General features: G+C 40.8%; 1 protein-coding gene across 1 annotated transcript in view; it reads left to right on the forward strand.

The window, feature by feature from the left end:
* The window catches only part of WDR70 (WD repeat domain 70), a 516,881-nt gene that overhangs the window by 400,546 nt on the left and 89,783 nt on the right, over positions 1-26,552 (forward strand). The window contains exons 13-15 of the mRNA XM_006876935.1: positions 14,822-14,921; positions 18,239-18,323; positions 22,164-22,302. Of these exons, the coding sequence (XP_006876997.1) occupies positions 14,822-14,921; positions 18,239-18,323; positions 22,164-22,302 (324 nt within the window). The remainder of the gene's footprint in view (positions 1-14,821; positions 14,922-18,238; positions 18,324-22,163; positions 22,303-26,552) is intronic.

A 26,552-nucleotide genomic window follows, 5' to 3' on the forward strand; every position in this document is an offset into this window, starting at 1 on the left:
ATTGCTGGATCATAAGGTATTTCTATTTCCAACCTTCTGAGGAAGCGCCATATTGCTTTCCAGAGTGGTTGGACCATTTTACAATCTCTTGGGTAGTCTTTTAATGCTAACAACTGTTCTGCATCCATTTTGCACCTGTAAATGATAATGTTCGGTATTCTTCATTCCAACTGTATAGTTAAAGAGGATAAACATAACAACGCATTGATAATATTTATGTCAAATGCACCAGTCTTTTCCAGGCATCTGCTGCACAGGCGCAGAGAACAGAAATGTCGTTTCAGCTCTTAACTGCCAAAGGAACAGAAGGGTTGCCACAACAAAGTTAGCAAACAACTCCCAAAAGTTTCCAAGAAGTGTAAACTCTTGATGCTGGAAAATCAGAATCAGGAAAGTACTGCACATTTTTTGTGCTTGGCTGTAGGTTTGTTGCCCACATCCCTATAGATTGTACTGTCTTCTGCAGTGACTGGACCATCTTTAGAAGAATGCGTTTCACAGATTATATTTTTGAGATTCACTCAGTTTTTGAAGGAAAGAGAATTTTTGAAATTTCTCTGGTCACTCAATAGTTGCTTTGTTAGTGGTTGAATTGTTCTTTCTCTGGAAGTGTAATCTTTTTACTGACCTCCATAAGGTTGGTTCCAAGGAAACTCAGCATCTTCTCCATCTTGGTGCCACTGGGCCTTCCACCCTCCTTCACCCACAAACTCCCTCTCCCTCCCCCTCCTTCTCCACCACCTTTCTATCCCTTACTTGAACTGGCTGCCAGAGTTCACAGACAGCTGGGCAGAGAGTGGCTAAATCTGCCCAGCTGCCCGAGAAGCTTGGCGGCCAGGCTGAGGGAAGGAAGCGTCGGCTCTCTTTGAAGGTTGTCTGCCAGTGAATCTCAGGCAGCTGGACTTCAAAGGGGGGAACTGCCGGGCTTTCCCTCCCGTCTAGGCAGGTCATTCCACGGCACTGTGCTTCCGGTGTTGGCAGGGTGAGTTTCAAGTTCCTCTTTAATTAAAGAACTGAGCTGGGAACTGCACTGGTGTGTACATTTATGTTTGTTCTGTGATATAGACGGTCTAAGCTCCCATTCTCTATTAACCTCAGGTTGAAGACTAAAAGCAGAGGAGAGCAGGTAGCATCATCTAAAGGGCACCTAAAGAGGTCCACAGTAGTTAGTGGGATTTCCTTAGTGCTAGTTTGTAACCTGTGCTATTTGCCCTTACCAAGTTTCAAGTTACTTCAAGGACTTTTGGTGTGATTTCTTGGGTAAAGGCTAACTGAGCAGTTTACACTGATGGACTGAATGTAGCTAGCAACCTGAGAGGATTAGCCATAGAAGATGATTTTATCTGTTTCCTACACCTGGTGTAGTTCTCGCCCACTATGCCCCAATAGACTCTCTTGCTACACTTACCCACTTTTTAACCTTCTAATACCATTGGTGTTTGGACTGAGGACTGACCTAGTAAGGAGAGGGCAAGGGCACCACATAAAGTCCAAACTCACCTTAGATGCAAATAGAGGCCAAAGCAGAGGGAAGCTGAAGTTGGAGTTATTGTTGGTTTAGAGTGTAGGCTCTGGTCCAAACCTTGTTTCCACCATGACCTTGGCAACTAACCACCTTTTTACAGCCCAGTAACACTCACTTGTATGGATCTGTGGGTTAATGTGCTGGGCTGCAAGGTCAGTTTGAACCTCAAGGTTGACAATTCAAGCTCACCAGCTGCTCCTCAGAAACCCTAGATAGAGTCGCTGTAGGTTGGAATTGACTCGAGGATGGACGGCACTTCACAACAACATTCCCTGAAGGAGTTCCTGGGTGCCGGAAATGGTTAAGCAGTTAATGACTGGCTGAAAGATTGGCAGCTCTCACCGTCCTCACGGTGCCTCAGAGGACAGGCCTGGCAAGCTGCTTGCGATGGTCACAGACTTGAAAACCCTATGGTGCAGTTACACTCTGTGCACATTGAATCTTCATGAATTAGAAATAACTCCTGACAACTAACACCAGCTTTCATTACAAAGTGGGCATGACAATAAGGCTGAGAAAATCCAGTAGTTAGTACATATATGTTACCTACTTTGGCCATGTCCCTAGTCCCTAGTAATGTTAGCTAGTATAATGATGTCCCTATTCCGATGGACTGGTGCTAGAGGGAGGGGAGCAATGGTTGAGTTGTGATTTTGTTACTGCTTCTGTATGAATACAAAACTTCAGTGGCTCCATATGATAAGCACTGGACTGCGAACTACAAGGTCTGTGGTTTGAGTCCTCTAGCTGCTCCACAGGAGAGAGATGAGGCTCTCATGAAGACTTAAAGCGTCAGAAACTCTATACAGGGTCGCTGTGAGTCAGAACCGAGGCGACAGCACTTAACCACCACCACAGCATCTCCCTCTTATTTTGAATTTATAATAGGTAATTTTAGGAAATTCCAATAGTGTAGACTATATCATTTGAAGGAGAAGAAAGTTATTTCATCCCTCATCTTGCACTATGTTAACAATTCATTGAGGGCTATCATGACAATCTACCACAGATGTCAGGAGAGACCTGGTAAATGGGCAGCTGTTTAGAGAAGAGTGTTATGTTCTGGAGTTAGACTCAAGGTTTCTGGTTTGCTCTGACATTTAGTTTACTGGGCATACATCTTTGGGTAACTTGCCTTTCTTAGTCTAAGTGCTCTCCTTTGTTAAATGCAAATAACAGTTACCCATACCTCAGGAGACATGCTTTAAGGGTAAATTAGAAAATGTTTTCTTGTTGTCCTAATTCGATAACTGTTGTTTTTGTTATCATTATCATTCCCATCACCATTGGTATGATGAGGTACAATTAGTATTGGACCAAAAGAGAACCATTAATTTACCAAAAAAATAGTGTGGCAAGAAAATACCTTTTTCTCTCTAGATCCAGAGTCACCCGACTATGACTTGCTGGCCCAAGTCAGCCTGCTACCTCTTTTGTGAATAAAGTGTTCCTTGAACACACAGCTATTTGAACACATAGCTCTTCTGTGCTTGTATCCCTTTCATACCTGCAGCTGATAATGTTTGTGTGCCTGCGGCCACATTGCCACCACAACAGCAGAAGTGAATAGTTACAACAGAGACCGTATGGACTGCAAAACCTAAAATACTTGTTGTCTGGCCATTTACGGAAAAAGTTTGCCAACTCTTGCTCTAGATATGTGCTTCCCAGTTAAAGGTCCAGAGAAGGTTAGTTCTATGTATGTTGTAAGTGCTATGTGAAAACAAGGTTCTGTAGTCAACTCATTTTGAAACTGTTAAAGAGGTTGATTTATTGTAGGACTACTACTTAAAAGACCCTGGCTTTTAATAACCCAGCGTGCATTGTGAATCTTCAAAATGAGGCCATGGTATGCAAATAAACTCTAGTTTCCCAGGCTTACTTGACTATAGAATGACCTCTGATATGATGATGTTACACAAAACATCCTCTGGGAAACCCTGCTCTTGGGCTCTCTGGAAAGACTTTCTTCTTAAATCATTCTTCTTGGTGATTTAGGTGATATCCCCACATCCCCAAATCCCCAAACTCACTGTCATCGAGTTGATTCTGGCTCGTTAATGACCCTGTAGGACAGACTAGCTAGAGCTGCTCTTTAAGATTCCCAAAGCTGTAAATTTGTATGGGAGCAGACAGCATCATCTTTCTCATTAGGAGTGGCTGGTGGATTTGAACCACTGACCTAGAGCTAAAGAATATCTTATGAGATTTCTATAGTATTTACCTCCCTTTTTTTCCCCAGAGAAAAACAATGATAATTTTCTTAAAAACACAATAGTAAAATATGCCACACCATGAGCTGGAATTGACTTGAAGACAACTGATTTGGTTTTTGCTTTTAATCAGAAAACAGTTCTATCCTTAAACTATCTTGTATAATATCTCAGGATTTTAAAATTAGTCCAAGGCCCAACAAAGACAATGTTTCATTTTATGTCTTCTTGAAATCCTGAAAGAATGGGTCGTTAGACATTTTGAATCCAGGTTTCTGAAGTATGAATCTAAGACGCCTAACTGGTACCAACTGATCTCAGCTAGGGTTTATAAGAAGAGAGATTAATGTGAAGGTAACTTATGCCGTAGCCATAAGGGGTATTTTTTTATAGACTAAAGTAAACACCTTGAATTTCAAGTTGCAAGCACGCGGGGCGCCAGAAGATTCCAGAGCACTGGTGTCATGGTCTGCCTGTGACTCACACATCTCAGGGGCTGAGCTTGCTCCTGAAGCTGAAGCTTCCAGTTGGTCATCAGAGGGAGCCTTAGGGGCCAACACTGCAGTAACCTGATTTGAGATGATCAAAGAGGTCTATCATTAGTCCAATTATGAGTGAAGGCTGAGCAATCTCTTTGCCAAATAAAGATGGAAAATTAATGCTGGGTGGGTCGTAGTTGTTTTCTGAAATCCCAGTGGTTACAAATGTAAACCGGGACTGAATAGAGTACTGTGGTCAGAAGTGCTCTCTCGCTCTCTCTCTCTCTTTCTCTCTCTCTCACCTGTACACTTCCCTTTATGGCATAGGATAACTCTTAAGTCATTTTTGTGTCCTCCAAAGCTGACATAATGCTTGACTTATTGTGGGTGCAAAGATTTCTGAAAAAATAAGACATCTTACTTGCTTTGCCTACTTTCCCAAATTATAAATCATTTCAAGAAAATCCGTGTTTTCTCTTCATTTTTCTGTTTCAGTGATGTGTTTACAGTGGGTCCACAGTAAATGTGGTTGACACTGTAAATGTAGATTCTAAAAATATCATTAGCTCAATTTTCTTTTTTATGGGGGATGGTGAGTGGACCTTTCATAAACCTTTGCCATATTTCACTGCCTTTGTCTTTAAATTATTCCTTTAAAGGAAAAAGAAAGAATAAGAGAGAGAGAAGGAAGAGGGGGAGAAAAAACCCCCATCTTGACAGGAACATAATTATTGGTTTGTTTTTTTAAAGTTAGAAACTTGGAAACCCATCGATATACTATGAAACATATTGTTTCTTTGAAGCATGCTCATTTGCTATATTTATTGTTAACCATGCTTCTCTTATAAGCACCATGCTCTGTGATGTATAGCATATTGCACTGCACTCTGTGTCTCTCATTGGGGCTCCTGGAGTGGAGATGGTATGTCTGGGAAAGAAATAATCTGAGCCGGGCCTCTTTGGAAGACAGGATTAGAAACGTGGAGAAAGAGCTTTCCTCTACAACCAAAATGAAAAGCAACTTAAACTCAGTCTTCCCTTTTCTGGCTTCCAACAGTCATTTGTTTTGTCCCTTGTCTCATTTTTATATTATCTGGATTCACTGTCTAACTCAGTGTCAAAGAATATCGAAGTGCTACAAATATTTTGAAACTGACCACAATTACCTAGGGAAAGTGGTTATTCCAAGCCACCCATGACAACGATTTAGAAACATTGCTAGAAAGAACGCATGCTCTCAAAGTCAGGTGCAAATGGTAATCGAGAAGTGTGGGAGATGATATAAAACAAAAACAAACAACAAAAACCCAAAACCAAACCCACTGCCTTTGAATAAATTATAATGCGTAGCAATCCTACTAAGGGCAAAGTAGAACTGCACTTTAGTGTTTCCAAGGCTAGTTATTTTTGGGAGCAGACAGGTTCCTCTTTCTCCCACGGAATGGCTGGTGGGTTTGAACCATTGATCTTTTGGTCAACAGCCCAATGCTTATGTTAATGGTTGGTGGTTATATGCCTTGGAGTCAGTTCCAACTCATAGCTACCCTATACAGGGTTTCTGAGGCTGTAAATCTTTACAGGAGCAGAAAGCCTCATCTTTCTCCCATGGAACAGCTGGTAGTTTCAAACTGCCGACCTTGAGGTTAGCAAAGCGTAGTGGTTACGAATCGGGCTGCGAACCTTAAGGTCAGCGGTTCGAAACTACCAGCTGCTCCGCGGGAGAAAGATGAGGCTTTCTACTCCCGTAAAGATTTACACCCTCGGAAACCCTGTACAGGGTCGCTATGGGACGGAACCGACTCGATGGCACATAACAACAACAACAACAACATACTACCAGAGCTACCTATATAAAGCAAAAGACATTGAAACACCGAATAAACTTGAACTATAGGGTCTTGATACTGGTTTATGAGGAATATTATTTGGTAGAATGTTAGGGTATGGAAGAGGAAATCAGCCTCCTTAAAAAGTTGATAGTAATGCTCTCAGATTATTGCCTGACTTCTCATAATTACAAGCACTCACATAGTGTTTACTGTGTGTCAGGCACTGCTCACATGCTTTATATGTTGCGTCAGTTAGCTGAGGTTCCATAACAAACTATAAAATGTAACCAGCTGCTGTCAAGTCGGCTCTGACTCATGAATACCCCATCTGTGTCACAGTAGACCTGTGCTCAACCGTGTTGTTAATGGGTCATTTTTCAGACATTCACTGCCAGGCCTTTCTTCCAAGGTGTGTTTGTTGTTGTTAAGTGCCATTGAGTCAGTTCCGACCCATAGCGACCCTGTATAGGGTTTCTGAGGAGTGGTTGGTGAGCTTGAACCTCTGACCTTGTGGTTCAGATGACTTTGCAGACCAGTGAATTAACCCACAGCACCACACCAAATTTCCAACCTTTGCTTTAACAGCTGAGTGTGTTATCTCTTTGCACCACTCAGGTACTCGGTACTCAAACTTACGGATTCAATACAATAAGCATTTATTATTTCTCATGATTCTGTGGGTCAGCTGGGCAGGTCTTTTGGTTTGAACTGGCCTGGCTGATTTCTACTAGCTCTCTATTGCATCTGTAGTTTACTAGAAGCACAGCTAGGGCTGAATGATCCTGTATGGCCTTCCATGTCTGGTGGTTGGCTAGATGTCAGCTGAGTCAGCAGGCATGATTTGGCACATGTCTCTACTTTGCCAAGAGGCTAGCCCAAGCTCTTTTACATGGAAGCTGGTTGTCAAAGCCCCAAGAAAATAAGCCCCAATGTACATGTTTTTACAATGCCCTGTTTGAATTGTGTTTGCTAATGCCCTGTGTTAGTTAGGGTTCTCTGGGAGGCAAATGTCAAGGCAGGGTTAAGTGTATAAGATTAATTGTAGAAATCCATGTTAGGAAAAAATGAGTAGGGAACTGTAGTAAACTGGGAGACTTAAAAGATGGCAATATAGATTCTCCCTCTATAAAGGAAAGAAGGAAGGAAGGAAGGTTGTATAGAAAGAATCTCAGACTAAAGCACAGTTCTAAGAAGGCTGTAGCTATGCCAATGGGGAGTCCTGGAGCGGTCTTACTAATCTGTTTTAGCTATGATAGCTCATTTGGCACAGCAGTTGCAATTGGGGCTTCTCTTTGATGAAACCAAAACCCAGACACATTGCCATTGAGTCAATTCTGAATCTCTCTAGGGTTTTCAAGACTGTAGACCTCTACGGGAGCAGACATCATCTCCCACTGAGTGGCTTGTGGGTTTGAACAACCGACTTTGTAGTTAGCAGTGCAAAGCCTAGCCCACGGTGCCACCATGGCTCCTTTCTACTTGATTAAGCCTGTAGAAGTGAACTGTCCCATTGTGGAAGGACTAGGGATACTGTGGAGTTTAAAATCAGGAAAGATGTGCATCAGGGTGGAATATTTTCATCATACTTGGTCTGTATGCTGACTAAATAATCTGAGAAGTTGGACTATATGAAAAACACAACACCAGGATTGGAGGAAGACTAATGAACAACTTGTGATATGAACATGACACACTTTCTTACTAAAACCAAAAGGACTTGATGCACTTACTGATGAAGATCAAAGACGATGCGTTCAGTGTTAACACCTCAACATAAGGCAAAATCCTTCAGAGCTGGCTCAGTAATCAACATTATGATAAATGGAAATAAGATTGAAGTTGTTAAGGTTTTGTTTTGCTTGGATCCACAATCCGTGCCCATGGAAGCAACAGTCAAGTCAAATGATGCATTCCAGTAGGCAAATCTGTTGCAAAAAATGTCTTTATTAATAAAGTGTTGAAAGTGCCACTTTGAGGACTAAGTTGCACCCGACCCAGTACAGGGTATTTCCAGTTGCTTAATATACATGTAAAAGCCGGGCAATAAACATGTAAGACCACACAAAAATTGGTGACTTTGAATTTTGGTGTTGGCAAAAAATACTGAATATACTGTGGATTGCCACAAGAATGAACAAATCTGTCTTAGAATAAGTACAGCCAGAATGATCCATACAAGTGAGGATGGAAAGATTTCATCTCACAGATAGTGGACAAGTTATCAGGAGGCACCAGTCCCTGGAGAAGGATGCAGGATCGTGCTTGCTAAAGTAGAGGGTCAGTAAGAAAGAGGTAGACCCCCAATGAGATGTTTGGTGGAACCATATTCGGTAAAGTAGAGATTCAGTGAAAAGGGGGAAAACCCCCACAGTGGCTATAACAATGAATTTCAACATAAATTGCGAGGATGGTGCAGGACTGTGCCGTGCTTTGTTCTGTTGTGTATGGGGTCACTACGAGTCAGGGCAGACTCCACAGCACCTCCCAACAATATACTTGCTGCTTGTGGCACAAATGGCTAAATGCTTGGCGCCTAAGCGAAAGGTTAGTAGTTTGAACCCACGCCACAGCTACATGGGAGAAAGACCTGGTGAACTGAGCCCATAAAAGGTTATAACCAAGAAAGCGGGACAGTTCTACTCTGTTTCATGGTGTCTCTGAGTCAAAATGACCTGAGGGCAACTAGCAGCATACTTGCACAGTGATGTCATGAGTTCAGCACGGCTATAAGGTGGACAGTTCAAACCCATCAATTGCTCCTCAGAAACCCTGTACAGGGTCGCTATGAGTTAGAACCGACCCAACAGCACAACAACAACAGTTTCCATACCCATTTAGTAAAAAAGGATTTATGGACAATTTAGCAATTGGGAGCTTATACTGTATGATCTCAAAGAGGGCCTTTACAACTACATTTTTGTGATAGCATCTTCCATTATGATGAATATTTGAGACATGATTGTTCGAAACCTGTTTAAGAGAGATAATAATCTTAAATTACCTGAGGAAAATGTTCTTGACCTTGGATGTTTAGAAAAGTAATCAGAGGACAAGATGCAGAACTCGGTTCTCTACAGTATGGCAGAAGTGTTTTCATTCAGGTTGACTGTTTTCAAACATCAAATGCTATCATCAGTTGCCCATGTTTTGATATTATATAAGCTAAGGATCACCTTTGGCTGTCTCTTTGAAGCAGTCTTTTGTCACTGAATACAGTGAAGTTGACAATTGAAGCACACTTTGACAAACTGTCTGTAACCCATCTCACTCAAGTGAGAACAGGTTACTTCTATTTCATTGTTCTTACTGCTGTCCAGTCAGTTCCAACTCATAGCAGTTCTGTATTGGGTTTCCCAGGAGCAGCTGATGGGCTTGAACCACCAACTTTGCATTTCAAACTGACCCTTATGGTTCTTTAAAAGAGATGAACTGCATTTTTGTGCCTGCAATCACGTCCTGTCTTGAAATCTTAATATTACGCAGTCATTTGTTACTTTAATGTGAATGTCAACTAAACTCTAAATCTATATTTAAAAAACAAAACAAAGTAAAGTCTTACTGCTGAGCCAATTTCTAGTTATGGCACCCTTATAGGACAGATAGAACTGCCCCATTGAGTTTCCAAATCTTTCTTCTGTAAAGAAGCAGACAGCCACATCTTTCTCCCATGGAGCGGCTGATGGGTTGAAACCACTGACGTTTCAGTTAACAGCTGAGCACCTGAACCACCAGCCTCCTTGTAAATCTATATAGCAACAGACAATATAGTGAGAAGTCAGACAGAGGGCGTAGGCCTTGCTTTATGACATATTTTTACTGGTTCTGCATTAGAAACAATGAATTGTAAAGACTTCTAAACATCCCACCTCCAGTATAAAACCATAACCTACTGCAGTTGAGTTTATTCCAACTCACAGCGACCCTGTCGAGCAGAGTAGAACTGGCCTATAGGGTTTTCAAAAGGCTGCAGCCTTAACGGAGGCAGACTGCCAGTCATATCTTTCACCTGTGGAGTGGTTGGTTGGTTCAAACTGCCCACCTTTAGGCTAGTAGCTGAGTGCTTAACCACTGTGCCACCAGGGCTCCTCCCTCCAGTATTATAGTAATTGTCAGTTTCTTAACTGCAACAAGCTCTTTTGTTTTCAGACCCCCAAACACTCGTTTTCTATATTTGCATAACACACTGCCACATATCTAGTGTAGTGCATGGAAGGGCTGGAGTCTCGCTGAGCTAATCCGAAATATCAGTCAGGCTGCTGCTCTCACCTGAGGCTCAGGGTCTCTTTAAGCACACTGGGTTTTGGCAGAATGCAGTTTCTTGTGGTTCCAGGACTGAGGTCCCTGTTTCCTTGATGGTGACAGGTGCCAAAAACTTTTCATGCTTCTCATCTTCCTCTTCTGTGACATCTCTGGCTTCGTTGTCTGCCTGTACCTAGGGCAGTGTTTTGTTTTTAAGGGTACATTTGACTACTTTCTGTCTGCTCCCATAAAGATTTAGTCTCAGAAACCCTATATAGAGTGGCTGTGAGTCAGAATCAGCTTGATGGGAGTAGGTTTGGTTTTGGCTTGGTGACTATTTTGACCTTATCCATATAATCTAGGATAATTTCACTATTTTAAGGTCAATTAACTAGTAATTTAATTAACTCTGCATAGTACCTTTTGCCATGCAATGTAACATATTCATGGGTATAATGCAGGGAGCTAAGGTCATAAGGGGTCAAAATTTGGCCTACTATTTCACTTGCAGTATCACTCTGATCGAAATATTTTCTTTTGGCCCATCACCAGCTAACTCTTCTTTATGCATTAGGCCTCTTATTTTATTTCTTAATCCCTCTTTCTTCCCTCCCCATCCAAGTTTGTGTTAGGAAGGCCTCCTCAGTGCTCACATATTGTTGTCAGGTACCATCGAGTAGGTCCAGTCTCATAGTGACCCTGTGCATAACAGAATGAAACATCCTCATAATCCTTGCTGTTCCTGAGCCCATCCCTGCCACCATTGTGCCAGTCCGTCTTGTTGGAAGTCTCCCTCTTTTTGTCCGACCCTCCATTTCACCAAACATGATTATTGTTCTCCAGTAATTGTTCCCTCCTGATAATATGTCAGAAGTATGAGAGATGAAGTTTGGTCATCCTGGCTTCCAGGGAACACTCTGGCTGTACTGTTCTGTTTGTTCTATTGGCAGTCTTTGGTAATTTTAATATTCTCTTCCAACACCATAACTCAAATACATCAATTCTTTCTTATTCACTGTCCAACTTTCACATACATATGAGGTTATGAAAATACCATGGCTTGTGTCAGATGTATCTTAGTCCTCAAACTGATCTCTTTGACAATAAAAAGTTAAAAAAACAAAAAAAGATTAAAAAACAAACCTGGTATCTTTGTTCTTGAACACTTTAAAAGAGGTTATGTGCAGCAGATTTTCCTAATGCAATGTTTGCTTTCTTGACTGTTGCTTCTATGAGTGTTGATCCTAGCAAACTAAAGCCTTTGACAACTTCCATCTTTTCTCCATTTATACGGATGTTGTTTATTGGTCCAGTGGTGAGAAGTTTTGTTTTATTTATATTGAGGTGCAACCCTTACTGAAGGCTGTGGTCTCTGGTCTTCATCAGTAAGTATTTTAAGTCCTTTTCGGTTTCATCAAGCAAGATTGTATCATCTGCATATCACAGCTTGTTAATGAATCTTCTTCCAGTCCTGATGCCATCTTTTTCTTCATATAATCCAGCTTCTAGGACAGTTTGCTCAGCGTATAGGTTGAATACGTGTGGTGAAAGAATACAACCCTGTGGCACGCCTTTTTTACTTTTAAACCATCCAGTGGTCCCGTGTTCTGTTTGAACAATTGCCCCTTGGAAGTCCTCTATACTTCCCCACTATAGAGACTGTCATTCTCTGTTCTTACCCATGTCCCTTCAGGGCATGGTCTGTCAACTATTTGAGAAAAAAAAAACTCAAACATGTTTACCTCTATCAATTTGTATTTTCCTTCTAAACGTGGTGTCTGGCATACAGTTGATACCCAATAAAAATCATGAATGAGCATGTAACAGTCTGCACATGAAAGGAAGACCCATGTTAACCATCTTTAAAATCTATTTCTAGTACTGTCACCCAGAAGAACTGAATAGAGCTAATTTTAACTTACTTTATACCAGTTATTCATAGAGAAAAAAAGAACTGACCGACTTTAATGAGGTGGTAGGACTCCTGGTATGGTACTGTAGGATTAGCACTGGACTGCTAACCACAAGGTCAGTAGTTCAAACCCACCAGCTGCTTATTGGGGTCACTATAAGTCGTAACCAACTTCAAGGCACTTAACAACAAATTGGTCTTCATTACTAGATGCTGTTAAGTGTCAGTTCAGTGACTGGGTTTCAGGATTATTGTTGGGAGTTTAAAGTGCACAATCTCTATTTTGTGACTCATTCTTTCGTAGGGTTGCCTAAAGGCCAACAGAAATGGCGGTGTTTGCGTTCCCATACCTGTGATTCCCAGGGGAAACCCACATGCTGTCATTGCCAGCTCTACTCCATCTTCTAACTATGGACTTGCCCTAGGAAGGTTGCTGATGGCCTAGAACCATTGGGCAGTTTCCCAGCACAGCACATATCCATGTGTACGCATACACACACATACCACACAAACACTTCTGGCTGTCTCAGACGAAACTGTATTACTGACAGCTATGTATGTGGCAAAGGAGCTCTGGTAGTGTAGTAGGTTACTGGTTACACTGGAAATGGCAAGGTCAGTAGTTTGAATTTTTCTCCATGGGAGAAAGATAAGGCCTTCTGGTCCTGTCAAGATTTACAGCCTCTGAAACCCTATACACGGTCACTCTGAGTTGGGACTGACCCCACGATACACGTCTACCACCACCACCATTATATGTGGGGCAAGGTTTTTAATGTGTCAATTATCTTCACTCATTTTTGCTCATACTTTTGGGGAGATAATTGACTTCCAGTCTTTTGGCCTATGTTGTTGTTAAGTACTGTGGAGTCAGTTCCGACTCATAGCGACCCTGCACAGGGTTTCCGAGGTTGCAAATCTTTACGTGAGCAGAAAGCCTCATCTTTTTCCTGCAGAACAGCTAGTAGTTTTGAACTGCAGACCCTGAGGTTAGCAGACTGATTTGTAACCACTACGCTACCAGAGCTCCTTAGTTACTTAATCACTAGTATAGGCCAAAAGACTGGGAAGTCAATTATCCCCACAAAAGTATGGGCAAAAATGAGTGAAGATAATAGACACATTAAAAGCCTTGCCCCACTTATACTGGTGGTCACTTAATCAGGAGTCCTGGTGTGGCGCTGTGGGTTAATGCACTGGACGGCAAAGTTGGTTTGAACCACAAGGCCGGCAGTTCAAGCTCACCAGCTGCTCCTTGGAAACCCTCTACAGGGTCGCTGTGGGTTAGAACCGACTCAACGGCACTTAACAGCAGCAACAGCAGCCACTTCATCATAACTAAACAGCAAGCTTATTGTAGTAGATAGACTTCCTTCTGCAAATCACCAACTGCACAGAAGTCCCATTAGAAGTAAAAGGTGTATTAACATGCATCAGCATGAGAGAAGATGTAGTGTATTCCAGAGGAGGCTTTTTCAGGTTCAAACTCCTAGTTTAGCTACCACTTAGCTGGGCAACCTTGGGCAAGCTAGTAAGTGTCTCAAGTTCTCAGTTGTAAAGTGGAGATTAGTAGTATAACCTAACTGGTAGGAAGAGTATGAGGATTACATAGTGAGATAGTTAGGGTAGACTGTCTAGGATATAACAAGTACTGTGGAAGACTTAGTCCTTGTGCCACAGTGGAAGTCAGCTGCCAACTCAGAAAGCGACAGTTCATGTTCATCAGCCATTCCTTGATGAGAAAGATGTAGCAGTTTGCTTCCAAGAAGATATACAACCTTAGAAACCCTACAGGGCAACTTGACTCTGCTCTATAGGTCAGTTGTGGCACTGTAGGATAAGCACTGAACTAGTAACCATAAGGTCAGTAGTTTAAACCCACCAGCCAGAGTCGCTATGGATCAGAACCAACTTGATGGCACGAAACAACAACAGTAACATGGTTAACTATGAGTCGAAACCAGCTCGATGGCAGGATGGTTTGGTTTGTGTTTGGTGTAAGGTTAGCTACTGCTGCTATTATCCTACAAGTACATTTTTATTGTTGTTGTTAAGTGCTATTGAGTATGTTCTGACTCATAGCAACTCTATATAGGATTCAAAGGAGCAGCTGGTGAGTTTGAACAGCCAACCTTGTGGTTCAAACCAACCTTGTGGTCCAGGGCTTTATCCCACAGTGCCACACCAGGGACTCCACAATCACATTAAGGGTAAAGACCTGCAACTGGGAATGTAATAAATGTGTTTTGAGTTATTAAGTAATATGCATATTATATAACTTTTATTTATATTTGCTCTTCCAGATAAATGTAAGAAATGGCCCCAATCACTTTATAAGTATAAGAAGAACTAACTGCTGTGACAATCTTGGATTGCTCAGAGCTTGCTAATGCAGTCTGAAAAATTAGCTCCTGCTGACCTTATCTCTTCTTTCCATTAATGAAAACAAGGGGATGCTTTAAAAAGCCTTTTGATATTTTTCTAGTCAGAAGGAAAGCATTGCAGATTGGGTGAAATTAGTATTTTATCTATAGTGTATATCATTTTATGATGATAAAGTGAAATTCTCTTGCCACCAGAATGTTTTCTGAATTCAGCTGAGGTGTGCCTCTCTCCACACACAGGTCCACCCAAAATTCCACTATAAACAAGCTCACGCCCCAGGTACAGACACGTCTTGTGTGACCTTTTCCTATGATGGTAATGCCCTTGCCTCTCGTGGAGGTAAGTTGAGTTTTTTGTTTTTGTTTTTTCCTAAAAGATGTTGCTAAATATAAAATGGTCATATTTAACTCTAATAAATATAATACTAATATCCCAACATTTCATAAAGCTGTGTTTTTGTTAATGTACCTTTACAGTCTAGTGTTTGTCTTTAAAACATTAAAATACATTTCTAATGTGGTAACATTGTTAGTACGAAAAGTTATTTTAAAAAAAAAACAACCAAAAACAGTTTTGAAAAGATGCAATTTTTTTGCTAAAGTTTTTTGTTTTCGCTTCAAATTCCTTAAGAGAGTGAAACCTCCAAAGATGACCTTAGGAATTTTGTAGATGATGATCTACATTCTTTCTATGTAATTTAAAAAAATCTGTGTGTGGTATTTCAAAGCTTTCTGTTTGTTTACATAATTTTTTTGTTTTGTTTTGTTTTACTTGTTTGCTTTTAGTTCAAACACTAACTCAAACCACTTAAAAACAATTTGTAGACCTGGATGTTATTTGTTTTAATAACTACAAAGTTCTCTATGGCTGTAAGCATAAATTTACACACTCATGATTGGCTATGGTGGTGGTGGTGGTTATGTGCCGTGGAGTCGATTCTGACTCATAGTAACCCTGTGCAGGGTTTCCGAGGCTGTAAGTCTTTACGGGAGCAGAAAGCCTCATCTTTCTCCCACGGAACAGCTGGTAGTTTCGAACTGCTGACCGATTTGTAACCACTATGCTACCAGAGCTCCTTCATGATTGGCTATAGGTTGTTTCTAATTTTTTTTTATTTAATAAATCTTTCTTACATGGATAGCCTGTGAGTTGATTAAAAAAGAGCTAGAAATATAGTGAGGACAGCTTCTGAGCAAAGCGTTCTAGGAAGCTCGGAGACATGAGTGATGATATTCTAGTAGGATCATTTGTGGAGAGAAAAAAAGAAAGAATGGGATAAACTGACTGGAGCCATGTTACAGAGGTCCTTCAGGTTGCATAAAAAGTTCAATCTTAGAACAGAGAAGGAGTTACAGTAGGTAGATGAATCTGCCAGCACTCTATTTAGGTATACATTCACTCGATCAACTACTGTATAGTGAGTACCTGTGCTGAGGTAGGCATTATGATAGGTGTTGGGTATGTACTGTGAACATCTTAGGGTCTCTATCCTGTGCAATCAAGGCCAATTGGAGAGTGAAGGGAGGGGATAAGACTTGAGCTAGCTTTCCTTTCCATCTAAACAGTCTATATCTGTTCTTCCTAAGAACTCCATTGCGATCCTTTGTTCTAAAGAAACCTCAGCTACTCTATTTAATAATTATCTACTCCCTTCCATCAAAACAAGAAAAAGCATGTATGGTTGTGTGTGTGTGTGTGTATAAATGATATGCATGGTAAATGCCGATAGGTATAAAAAGGAGCCATGGGGTCACAGTGGTTAGAGTGTTTGGCTGTCAATAGGAAGTTCAGCGGTTTGAACTCTCCAGCCACTCCATGGGAGAAAGCTGTAGTTGTCTGCTTCCGTAATGATTACAGCCTTGGAAGCCCCATGAGACAGTTCTCCTCTGTCCTATGGGGTCACCGTGAGTCAGAATCACCTCGATGACAATGAATTTGTTTTTTATTTTTCATATAAAATATGAATTTCAGACCATCAATTCCACCCTGTCACTTTAACCTAGTGATGACTTCTAATTAAAACTGTATATATATATATTTTTTCTTTTGATTTCTTATTAATTTAGCTTTTTATTGTGGATTGGGTAAAAGTTTACAGGGCATATCATCAGTTTTACAAACTGTATGTATTTTATACCGAAAAAATTCTTACTCCAAGAGTGTACCTGAATCCCCTGAGAGGGATTTTCAAATGACAAATTTTTCACTTAGACATTCTCATAGTCACTCTTGCATCTTTAGGGTGGTATGCCCAAATCTCCAAAGTGGAGTGGGAAGAGAAAAGGAGGGCAAAAGGGGAGTATATTCTGAACATCTTCCCAGAGGACTTTTTTTAAAAGCCAGGCTACACACAGTAAACTAATTAATACCTTAGAGATATAGGGCTAGATCTATGTTGAGTCTATTTTCAATCTAAAAATAAGCCATTTTGATGATAATTCTTACCTCCCCTTCTATTCTATAATACCTAGTGGGTACCATGTTTGGTTGACGCACATATATCCATCACTTTCCTTCCTGGACATATATAATGTGGCAGATGGAAGCCTATTAAGCAATGAGTTGCCAGGGTGTTGGAAGGTACCCCTGCTAACTGCAGAAACTGATGGTTAGCTAACTGCTAAGTATAAAGTTTTCTTACTGTTTGAGGATTATGGCCTCATATGTAACAATCCTCAAACACATGCAGCCACAATTTGTGAAGACATCAGTTAAAATGAGCAGCATTCCAAAGGCAAATGTTAACAAAGTTCTCCCAATACAAGCAGGTGCAGTAGTCTAGTTAGCTGTGGACTTTGTTGTTGTTAAGTGCCGTCGAGTCGGTTCCGACCCATAGCGACCCTGTACAGGGTTTCCGAGGGTGTAAATCCTTACGGGAGTAGAAAGCCTCATCTTTCTCCCGCGGAGCAGCTGGTAGTTTCGAACTGCTGACCTTATGGTTCGCAGCCCAATTCGTAACCACTACGCTACCAGAGCTCCCTAGCTGTGGACTTTAGAGGGGATAAATGTCGGTTTCAGAGGGAAGGTCACTAGGGAAAGAACGGTGATTTTGTTCTAGTCAGGAATTAGTTAGTAGCCCTGTAGAAATGTAAAAAAAGTGATTCATCAAAAGATGTTCATTACTCTCTAAGTGGCTCAGAAAAACTCTCTCCCCAGCAAAGTGAAGAATGATAGTTGCAGGTGGAGTTTCACCTGAGGGAAGGGAGTCATATTACTCCTCCTCATTAACATTAATGGATGGCCTTACTCACAAACTATGGGAGGGGAGAATCTGTTGTGAATAGAAATATTTTCAGTCCTGATGGTTATTAGATTAAGATCATCTCGAGAAGTCAGGTTATGCTCAAATATACCCCAGGGAACTGCCATCTGCTCCAAAATCACGCTGTAGAGTAGATGCTGTAGCCTAGCCCAGAGATGCTGCATCATCTGCAAAACCGCTTCTCAAAGCAGAGCTCTCTACTGTTCTCTCAACTACCGCTTTCCAGCTCCCTCAACAGTTAAAAGAAGGAAACTATGTTTTTGTGCATCTGGCTTTTTTCTTTTCCTTTCTTTTAAAAATAATTATCCACTAAGTTTAGCAACCTCTAAAGTTGGAAGAATTCTGTTTTGCCTGATTCATATTTTTTTCTTTTTGCTTTGCATTCCTCTACCAGGTGATGATACATTAAAATTATGGGATGTCCGACAGTTTAATAAGCCACTTTTTTCAGCCTCTGGTCTTCCCACCTTGTTTCCAATGTAAGTAGCAAATTTTTTATATTTGATCAGCATAGAAGATTAGAAAAGAATGTTCTTACCTTAAACTTAATTTATATTATATGTCTTTAGGTCTTCTGGAAAAGTATCTTGAGAAAGTAAAATCTGTTTTTTTCAGAGTTAGATATATATATATATTTTTTTTTTTTTTCTCATTTTGCACATTCTTCAAGCTATGAAAAATTTTTTTGAAGTGACAATGTTATGTGTGGATGTATTACTGTTGTGTGTCTGTATAGGCATGCACAAATCCTGGTAATGGTAGTGGAGGTGTGCCATGGAGTTGGTTCCAACCCATAGCGACCCTGTACAGGATTTCCAAGACTGTAAATCTTTACAGGAAGAGAAAGCCTCATCTTTCTCCCACAGAACTGCTGGTAGTTTCAAACTGCTGACCCTGAGGTTAGCGTAGCGTAACCACTATGCTACTAAGGAAAATATTTTAAAGGATTTAATTATTCTTTTAATACTATGTAACTGATAGATTAGACTTATATATAGGAGCTCTGGGATAAAGATGAGGCTTTCTGCTCCCATAAAGATTTACAACCTCTGAAACCTTATAGAGGGTTGCTATGAGTCGGAACTGACTCCACTGCACATAACCACCACCACCACCACCACCACCACCAGGCCTATGTATTTGGGGTCTTTTAAAATTTAAACTTTCTATCAGAGCAGTTAAAATATACCTTATTTTCTCAAAATTTTCCTTATCAGCATTCCAATCAATCATTCATTCAGTCTTCTATAGTTGGTCAGGCAACCTGCGTTGGGGAGTTGGGCACTGTTACCACCATTCTGTTGAGTTGGCAACTGAAGCATTTAAAGAATTTTCTGAGATTATTCCAAGTGGGCAGCTGAGGTGAGACTTGACCTCTGAGCCCAACAGTTGGTGCCTAGGCAAATTTGCCTAACTGGGTGTAAATGAAATTTCACAGCTGTGTTCAATAATAAACACCAGGGAGTGCTGGACGGGAATGGAAGCATCAGCGAAGGAAGTCATATAAATACATGAGCACAAACTCTACCTTGATCGGTCCACTTCCCTTAGCATTATCTGTTCAAACAAGAATGAAGATGTATCTGATGAAAATGTTTGAGCCGTTTGCCTGCAGCAATGAATGCCAGCTATAAAACCCCTAGTGGTGCAACAGTTAAGTACTCTACTTACTACTAACCGAAAGGTTGGTGGTTCCAACCCACCCAGGAGTACTATGGAAGACATCTCTGGTGATCTGCTCCCTTAAAGATCCCAGCCTGGAGAACACAGCCTCTGAGGCAGTTCTGCTCTGTCCTGTATGATTGCTATGAGTCGGAATCGATGCTAGGGCATGAAACAACAATATTAACTTATTTGGGCCATATCTTCCCTAGATCATTCATAATCAACATGTCACAAAGAATGCAGGTGGTCAGGGCGTTAATAAGAACTATTAAAATGTAACTAACTATCCACTGTGTTCTAATGAGTGCACTGGAGAAGACACAGTAAAGTATTATAAAGAACTGTGCAAAGCCCTGGAGTTAGAAAATCAAAAGGGAAGAACACACTTACCATTTCTCAAGCTGAAAGAACAGAAGAGAAAAATTCAAGCCTCAACTTTCAATATTGAAGGATTAAAAACACAAAAGAAGATGGAAGGAGTACACAGTGTCACTGTACCAAAAATAAACGGTCGATGTTCAAGCATTTCAAGAGGTAGCATATGATCAAGAACTGATGTTATTGAAAGAAGAGATCCAAGCTGCACTGAAGGCACTGGCGAGAAAACTCCAGGAATTGATGGAATACAGATTGAAATCTTTCAGCAAACTGATGAAGCAAGCACTTATTAGTCTATATCAAGAAAATTGGAAGACAGCTATCTGGCTGACGATTTGAAAGGGATCTATATTTGTGCTCATTTCAAAGAGAGGTGACCCAACAGAATACAGAAATCATTAATACCACATGCAAGTAAAATTTTGCAGAGGATAATTCAAAAACAGTTGCAATAGTACATAGTCAGGCAACTGCAAGAAATCTAAGCCCGATTCAGAAGAGTCTCTGGAACCAGGGATATCATCTCAGACGTCAGGTGGATCTTGACTAAAAGCAAAGAATACCAGAAAGATGTTTACTTGTACTTTTTGACTAAACAAAGACTTTTGACTGTGTAGATCATGACAAACTATGGATAACATTGCAAATCATGGGTATCCCAGAACAGTTCATGTGCTCATGAGAAACCTGTACATAGACCAAGAGGCAGTCATTGGGACAGAACAAGGAATACCGAATGTTTTAAAATCAGGAAAGGTGTGCACCAGAGCTGTATTCTTTAACTGTAGTTATTCAATCTCTATGCTGAGCAAATAACTTGAGAAGCTGGATGATATGAAGAAGAACGTGGCACCAGGATTGGAGGAAGACTCATTAACAACCTATGATATGCCTATGATACAGTCTTGCATGCTGAAATTATACAGAACTTAAAATACTTAACTGATGAAGATCAAAGACTTCAGTATGATTGCACCTCAATGAAAAGAAAACAAAAATTCTCATACATGGGCCAATGACATTATGATATTGTTATTGAATAACAAGGGGAGAAAATATTGCAGGTTGTCAAACTTCATTTCTCTTGACTCCACAATCCACACTCATGGAGGCCCAGTCAAGAAATCAAATCATGCACTGTAATCGGCAAATCTGATGCATAAGACCTCTTTAAAGTGTTCAGGAGCAAAGATGTCAGTTTGAGAACTGAGGTGCACCTGACCTAACATGGTATTTTCAATCACCTTATGGCATGTGAACGTTAGATATAAGGAAGACCATACAAGAATTGATGCATTTGAATTATGGTGTTGGAGCAGAATATTGAAAATACCATGGTCTACCAGAAGAATAAACAAATTTGTGTTAGGAGAAGTACAACCAGAATGCACCTTAGAAGTGAGGATGGTGAGACTTCATCACTTATACTTTCGGACATGTTATCAGGAGGGACCAGTCCCTGATGAAGGACTTGATGAAGTGTAGGGTCAGTGAAAACGAGGAAGACCCCCAAGTAGATGAATTGACACAGTGGCAGCAGCAATGGGGTCAGACATAACAATAATTGTGAGAATGCTGCAGGACCAGGCAGTGTTTTGTTCTGTTGTGCATGGGGCCCCTCTGAGTGACTTGATGGCACCAAACAACAGCGACATGTCCCAGTGGTATAATCTGCCCAGATTTCATGGTATTTCTCTTGATCTAATTAAAATTATTTAGGGTTGGGTGTATGGGGGATTGTTCTTGTGTGCCATCAAGTCAATTCCAACTCATAGCAACCTTGAAAAGGATTTCCAAGGCAGGACTGGTATGTTTGAACTGAAGACCTTGCAGTTAGCATTCCAGTGCTTATCTTACAGCACCACACTAGGTTAGGGTAGTAAAAACTAGTTCAAAATTGATGAAAAGAATCACTTCTTTATTATGAATCAGGGTCTGAAGTTTTCCCATACTCCCTTTATATTAAAAAATATTACAATATAGAAATTAAAACTATGAATTCTAGAATCAGAGTGCTAAAGTTTGAATCTCAGCTATACCACTTGTGTGATTTAGGCTCTGTTTATGAAACCTTTCTCTGTCTCCATTTGCTGATGTGTAGAAGGGGGAGAAAAAGAATATTTTCCTTATAAGATAATTGTGAAGATTAAATAAATTACTATCAGTAAATGCTTGGTTTATAAACTCTATGGTGTCGCTTCTAGTTCCTTTAACTCACTTACTACTACACTGTGTGATGTCATAAACTTATACGTGTAAATTCTTTTTGTGTTTAGGACTGACTGTTGTTTCAGTCCAGATGATAAACTCATTGTCACCGGCACATCTGTTCAACGGGGATGTGGCAGTGGCAAGCTTGTTTTCTTCGAGCGCCGGACTTTCCAAAAAGTCTATGAAATAGACATCACAGATGCGGTATGTACATTCCTTTATCCTCAGCCTTGACAATGGCATTTGCATCTGAACCATCCTCATTTGTGTGTGTGTGTGTGTGTGTTTTAAATTGAATGTAAGTCCTGGCCCTTACAACACAATTGCAGCTGTTTTTCATCTCCAACACAGGATATTTGTCAGTGTATTGTTGCAAACTGGCTGAACTGTCGTGTTCCCATCCACCCCCTCACCCCATCCCCACTCCCGATATTTGCTGTTTGCCCACACTGTTTGTAGAATTTCTGCTGAGCCTGGGATGCTTTCCCCCTGTGCTAACCTTGAAGGGGCAGAAGCTGATTGTCATGTAACATAGGGTAGGCATACTTGTCAAGGACTGGGGGGCTTGTGGGTGGTAGTGAAAGATAGTGCCCTCAGAGACTGCTGAAATTTATTTGTTCCCTGACTCTGCCTGTCAGAGTGGCAGTCGTTCATGGACTACTCAGTGCTCACTGAGTTCTTTCCTTTTGTGTTACTTGGAAGTTTAAAGTATTTCAGACTTCTTCATATAAAAAAAACATTTCCTTTCTTTCAGAGACTTACAGGAGCACTAGAACACTAGCTAGCATTCATTCATTCTCATCCGAGACCAGAGCCCCATGTATTCGTACAATAACAGTACAAATTTCCTGGAGGAAAATTTGACCTGTTTTAAAGTATGTATTATTCTTTAGGTGATGAGGAAATCATTGTAATTTTTGGAGCATGACAGGAGACAGACCAATTAAAGTCAGTAAATTTTCTTTGACTCGTTAAATCCTTTAGTAGTATCCTATAGCTTAAACAATCTTCTTACATAGGCTTCTCCAGTTGTTTTCAGTGCTTTTCAAACAGTTGAAACATATAATGTACTTGAGAGATTCAGACAATTGAACAACTGTTGAAAAATCATCAGCACTAGGCTCCTGTCTCTAATGTTCTCCTAGACCCTAAATTTGAAACCACAGTATTGTTGAATCTTGTGCAGACAGTAAAATAACAATGAGACTACTTCTACATGAGTACTCAGCTTTTATAGATGCTAATCTCATGACATAATTTGAAATGTTCCAGCACTAATAATAATTTTGGGGAATGTATTTAGGAGCCAACTAAAACACTAAAATCAAAGGAAAAGTCTCCTGACTATATCAACTTTAATCTCAAAAAGTAGAATTATTATAATTGGTTGTTCCAGAACTGTGTTCTGCCATGCCTTTCAACAACTGTGCATTTCAGTACTTTCCTGGTGGTGTTTGGTGAAATTATAATTGAAGTTGAAATGTTAATAAATTAAGAGATGCTGACACAAGATTGCACTTTTAAAGGCATGGTTTTCTGTACCTTACAAGAAGAACATGCTGTTTGCTGGAAAAATTAGCATCTCATGATATGAGGAATTTATGTTCTCTGAGTTGCTTTTCTTATTAGCTCTTCAGCTACTTAGAGGCAGAAACATACGGCATCTGCTTTTGTAAAGATTGACAGCTCTGGAAACCTTATGTAGCAGTCACCATCCAATAGGGCCGCTAAGAGTCAGAATTGACAGTGACAGTGTTTTTAGTTTTAGTATCTGTCTCCAGTCTGTGTTCATGTCTCTGTCTGCTTTGCCATGTGACTGCTAAGAATGAGGTACATAACACCCATTGGCGTCAGCTTTTCCATGGGTGCTACTTTCTTCTGCAGTTGATCTGGATGTATGAGACATTTACACAGTGTTGGCACAGTGAAAACAATGATTTTTTATGGAACTCAAACTGCAAACAATAGCAGCAGATTTTCAAAGGAAAACATCCTTCCTCAAAGTGCCCATCTGTGTAAGTGCCTTTCTCCGTGGCACTGGTCAGTGTACTGTGCTTCAGGTCAGACACTGTGTTCACATCATTGCTGCCTCTGGCTGCCCCCACACTGCCTAGCATTCCCCGAGGCTGCTGCTGTGCCACTGGGCCTAGCTGGCCCTTCCCTCACCAGCAGGAAGGTCCTTGCACAGGATCTCTGGAGCCTTTGCTGCTAGTCCCTCCTTAGCCTCTGCTGCTGGCTTCACCATGGTAGCCAGGCCTATATAATTCCTTTTTTTTTGGTTTACTATGCTGCCTAAGCTGGCACTGCCTTAGGGCCCATGTGGTTCCCACCATGCTTCCTAGCATGAAATGCATGTTGCATGGGTCACACCCAGGCCTCTGCTCTGCATGGGCTACTGTTAAAGAGCTTTAGCAGCAGGTAAACCTCCTGCACCTAACTTTCTCTCTCCATGCAGTAGCAAGCACAGCCCAATTATCTCTTTTTTTCCTTGGACCAACCAGCAGAACCTCACTTTATCTTAGCATTATGGCACTCTTCTGAGTGTAGGAGGTACTCAGCTTTAAGACCATGTGTCCAAAGGACACACTTTATTGCAGACTGTTCTTGATGTTAGCAAGGTCCCCCTAAATCTCTGTGAGATTGGCTCTAATATAAGCCTAGGAGGATGACAAAACCCACTAATTCTTAGCTGGGCTGCTAGGAGCTAAGCCCTACTGGGTGGATTTTTAAAGCCACTATTTGCATAGTTAATTGATCAATCCCTTGCAAGATTGTGACCGTATTGTAGGAGTTGCAAGCCTATGGCTAAAGGTAACATAAAAGTAACTCATTGCACTGAATAGTCAATCCGAGCAAAATGGTTGCCATGCCAGAAAGTTCTGGATTATTCTTAGTCAATACCCAAATTATTGTATTTTCTTTTAATAAATTGTCAATATAATGACTATACTTAAAGACCATTTTCTCCAAAAATGAAAAGAGTGAGAGTCAAAAAATAATTTTGACCTGAAAATGAACCTATTAAAAAGAACTGTAAAAACTAGATGTTTGAACAGACTATAAGAATAAATTCCTTTCACCTGAGCAATTGTGGAATATTTCCAGCCCTTTGGTATTACTCAAGAGAAACTTATTTTGTCTCTAACAAGAGGAAAGTGGACATTTGTGTAGGTTGTGGTGGCATATGGGGACGCACATGAGAGATGAAAGGGGTGGGAGAGGAAGCTGGGGCGGAAATCAGCGCCAGATCCATACCAGTGAGTTTAGATTTTCTCCTAAGGCTCTGATGAAGCATTGGATGATATTAAGACAGAATAGGCAATATGGATGCTTACTCAGGCAACAGTTTAGAAAAAGCCAGTCTAAAGTCTGGGAGATGAGGCGTTAGGGTGTTTGTTGCAGTTTGGGGAGTGTGGCTAGGAGAGAAGATGAAGACCCATACTAATGTTTCAGGAATGAAAGACAGAAACTTGACCAAGATCACACAATTTACAAGTGACATGAAGAAAGGCATGGAAATAGTAAAGTGCACCATTCTCATATTCTATATCCAATCTATAAGTAAGTTCTCTAGTCTTCACCTTCAAAATAGGTTCAGAATCCAACTACTTCTCAGCACCTCTGTCCTCTTCTAGTGCAAGCTACCAGAAGGTGGAATTACTTCACTGGCCTAAAAACACATCTCTTTGCCTCTACATTTGCCCCCCCCCCCCCAATAATGTGTTCTTCATATAGCAGATAAGAGTGAGCATACTTAGCTGAACGTATTACTTCTCATCTCACAACCTTCTAGCAGGTTATCCATCTCAGAATAAAACCCAAATCCTGACTTATCATGGCTTTACTACCTAGCTCCCTGCTACTACTCTGGTGTCATTTCCTGCTATTTTCCGGCCTAATGTGTTGTTAGGTGCCATCGAGTCAGTACCGACTCATAGAGACCTTATGCACAGCAGAACGAAACACTGCCTGATCCTAGACCAATCTCATTATTGTTGCCATGCTTCAGCCCATTGATGCTGACACTTTGCCACTCCATCTCACTGGGGGCTTCCTCTTTTTCTCTGACCCTCCACCTAACCAAACATGATATCCTTCTCCAGTGATTTGCCCCTCCTGAAAATATGTCCAAAGTATGAGCAACAAAGTTTGGCTATCCTGACCTCCAAGAAGCACTCTGGCTGCACTTCTTCCAACACAGATCTGTTGGTTCTTTTGGCAACCCACAGCACTTTCAACATTCTCCTCCCAACACCATAACTCAAAAGCATCAATTCTTCTATGGTTTTCCTTATTCATTGTCCAGCTTTCGCATGCATATGAGGTTATTGAAAATACCATGGCTTGGGTCAGGCACACCTTAGTCTTCAAGCTGACACCTTTGCTCTTCAACACTTTAAAAAAGTCTTGTGTAACAGATTTGCCTAATGCAATACGTCGTTTGATTTCTTGAC

Source organism: Chrysochloris asiatica, unplaced genomic scaffold (genome assembly GCF_000296735.1).
Source record: "Chrysochloris asiatica unplaced genomic scaffold, ChrAsi1.0 scaffold00430, whole genome shotgun sequence".
NCBI lineage: Eukaryota > Metazoa > Chordata > Mammalia > Afrosoricida > Chrysochloridae > Chrysochloris > Chrysochloris asiatica.